The 1,527-nt window shown below is 33.7% G+C and overlaps 1 protein-coding gene across 4 annotated transcripts in view; it reads right to left on the reverse strand.

Annotated features, from left to right (window-relative positions):
• Positions 1-478: 478 nt before the first annotated feature.
• The window catches only part of LOC112158703 (caspase recruitment domain-containing protein 19), an 8,041-nt gene continuing 6,992 nt past the window's right edge, over positions 479-1,527 (reverse strand). For all 4 annotated transcript variants that reach the window (XM_024292180.2, XM_024292179.2, XM_024292176.2 and 1 more), the window contains exons 5-6: positions 785-850; positions 479-709 (exon numbers count right to left, since the gene is read on the reverse strand). In XM_024292180.2, the coding sequence (XP_024147948.1) occupies positions 582-709; positions 785-850 (194 nt within the window). In that variant the 3' untranslated portion in view covers positions 479-581. The remainder of the gene's footprint in view (positions 710-784; positions 851-1,527) is intronic.

Raw genomic sequence — 1,527 nt, forward strand, 5'->3', positions numbered from 1 at the left:
GGCACTGGGAAAAAGTAATGAAGCTGATGTTGATTTACTATTTGTCTAAAATGGTAATGGCTGGGTTTGTATGGACAGTGTTGTAAAATTGAAGATACTTTTATAAAAACACACTTAAGTGTTCAGAATAGCATTTTTTTGTTTGACATTTATACAATCTTGCACAATGACAAAAGCTTTGCATATATATATATAGATAAAAGCAGATATTTACATGATCCCTTTTGTCTGAGTAAGTGGAATTAACACAAATCAAACTGCAAACATCTCATTCAAAACTTTTAGAGCTATGTAAAGTTTCCTAAAATAATAAATTGCTTTTATATCACTTTTCTATCAAACAACTACATTTATGTTAAACTTAAATTTATTTTGTTTCGACTTCTATTAGGATTTTAGCACAATTTATTTCCTTTAAAAATAATTGTTTGTATATGAAAATAGTGTGTCATTGATAAGATCTCTTTGAAAACTTTAAAAATATATAAAACAATTTTATTAATAAACCCAACGCTGGCGTAGCATTAAATTGGTTTGGCAAAGCAACAATGCAAGTTTTATGGTTTGTTCGTCGCTAGAATCTAAAGAAGCTTCATTATTTTTTTGTGTCCATCTTCTGTATAGAAAATAAAAACATCTTTTGCGTTTTTACTGAATCCAGCTGCAGAGCACTGCAGAAATGCTCCAGAACCCCTCAATGTCTTTACCTCTGTGTGCAGAAGAAAAATGGCTTTTAGGAAACACACAAAGAAAAACATAAATTAATAACGCTTCTATGACTCACCTCCGTAATAATAAAGAATTGCAAGGCCAGCCACAAAACTAAAGCAGCTCAAAAAGAAAGCTGGTCCTGCAAAAGAAAGAAAAAGTAATATTTTACATTCAATAACAATGATTTCACAGCTCCACTCTAAAAGCTTTGCTGTTTTCCTCATAATGTGCCTCTAATTCAGATTATGGTGATGCTTCCCAATGCTATGATGACCCTCCCCACGGCTGTAATGACTTTGACCTGGTGAACTCACGCCCGACCTTTGCAGAGCAGAGGAAACCTCTCTAAACTTCACACATTCACAAAGCCTCGGGGGTGTGGATGTAATAAGGTCACGTGTGGATGAGGAGAGGCACGCTTCAGTGCCATAGGGGTCAAAAGGTTCAACTGAAGCGGTACTGCTTTTTCTGTTTCTACTAAAGAGCATCAATGCTATGAGTTTAAAAGGCTAATCTGTGGATCAATAAAGGATTACAGATGCACTCTGATGTATAGTGTAGTAGTGTAGTGTATATGTATTGCTTAAGAAAACTACATTTCAACATGTAAATAACATGGATAATACAAAAAGACTAGACATTTTACCATCTACTTAATCTAAATGTGTATTTCACAGCATCATCATTGCATTTAAAACAAGATGATTAAATAATAATACATTTGTGATGTCTAATGTTCTGTTGTCTTCTCAGAAAGTACTCAGGATAAAGTCAGTCCTGATCGCAAAAGCGTTTTAACTTCAGTAAAAGGAACCT

This window comes from Oryzias melastigma, linkage group LG7 (genome assembly GCF_002922805.2).
Source record: "Oryzias melastigma strain HK-1 linkage group LG7, ASM292280v2, whole genome shotgun sequence".
Taxonomy (NCBI): Eukaryota; Metazoa; Chordata; class Actinopteri; order Beloniformes; family Adrianichthyidae; genus Oryzias; species Oryzias melastigma.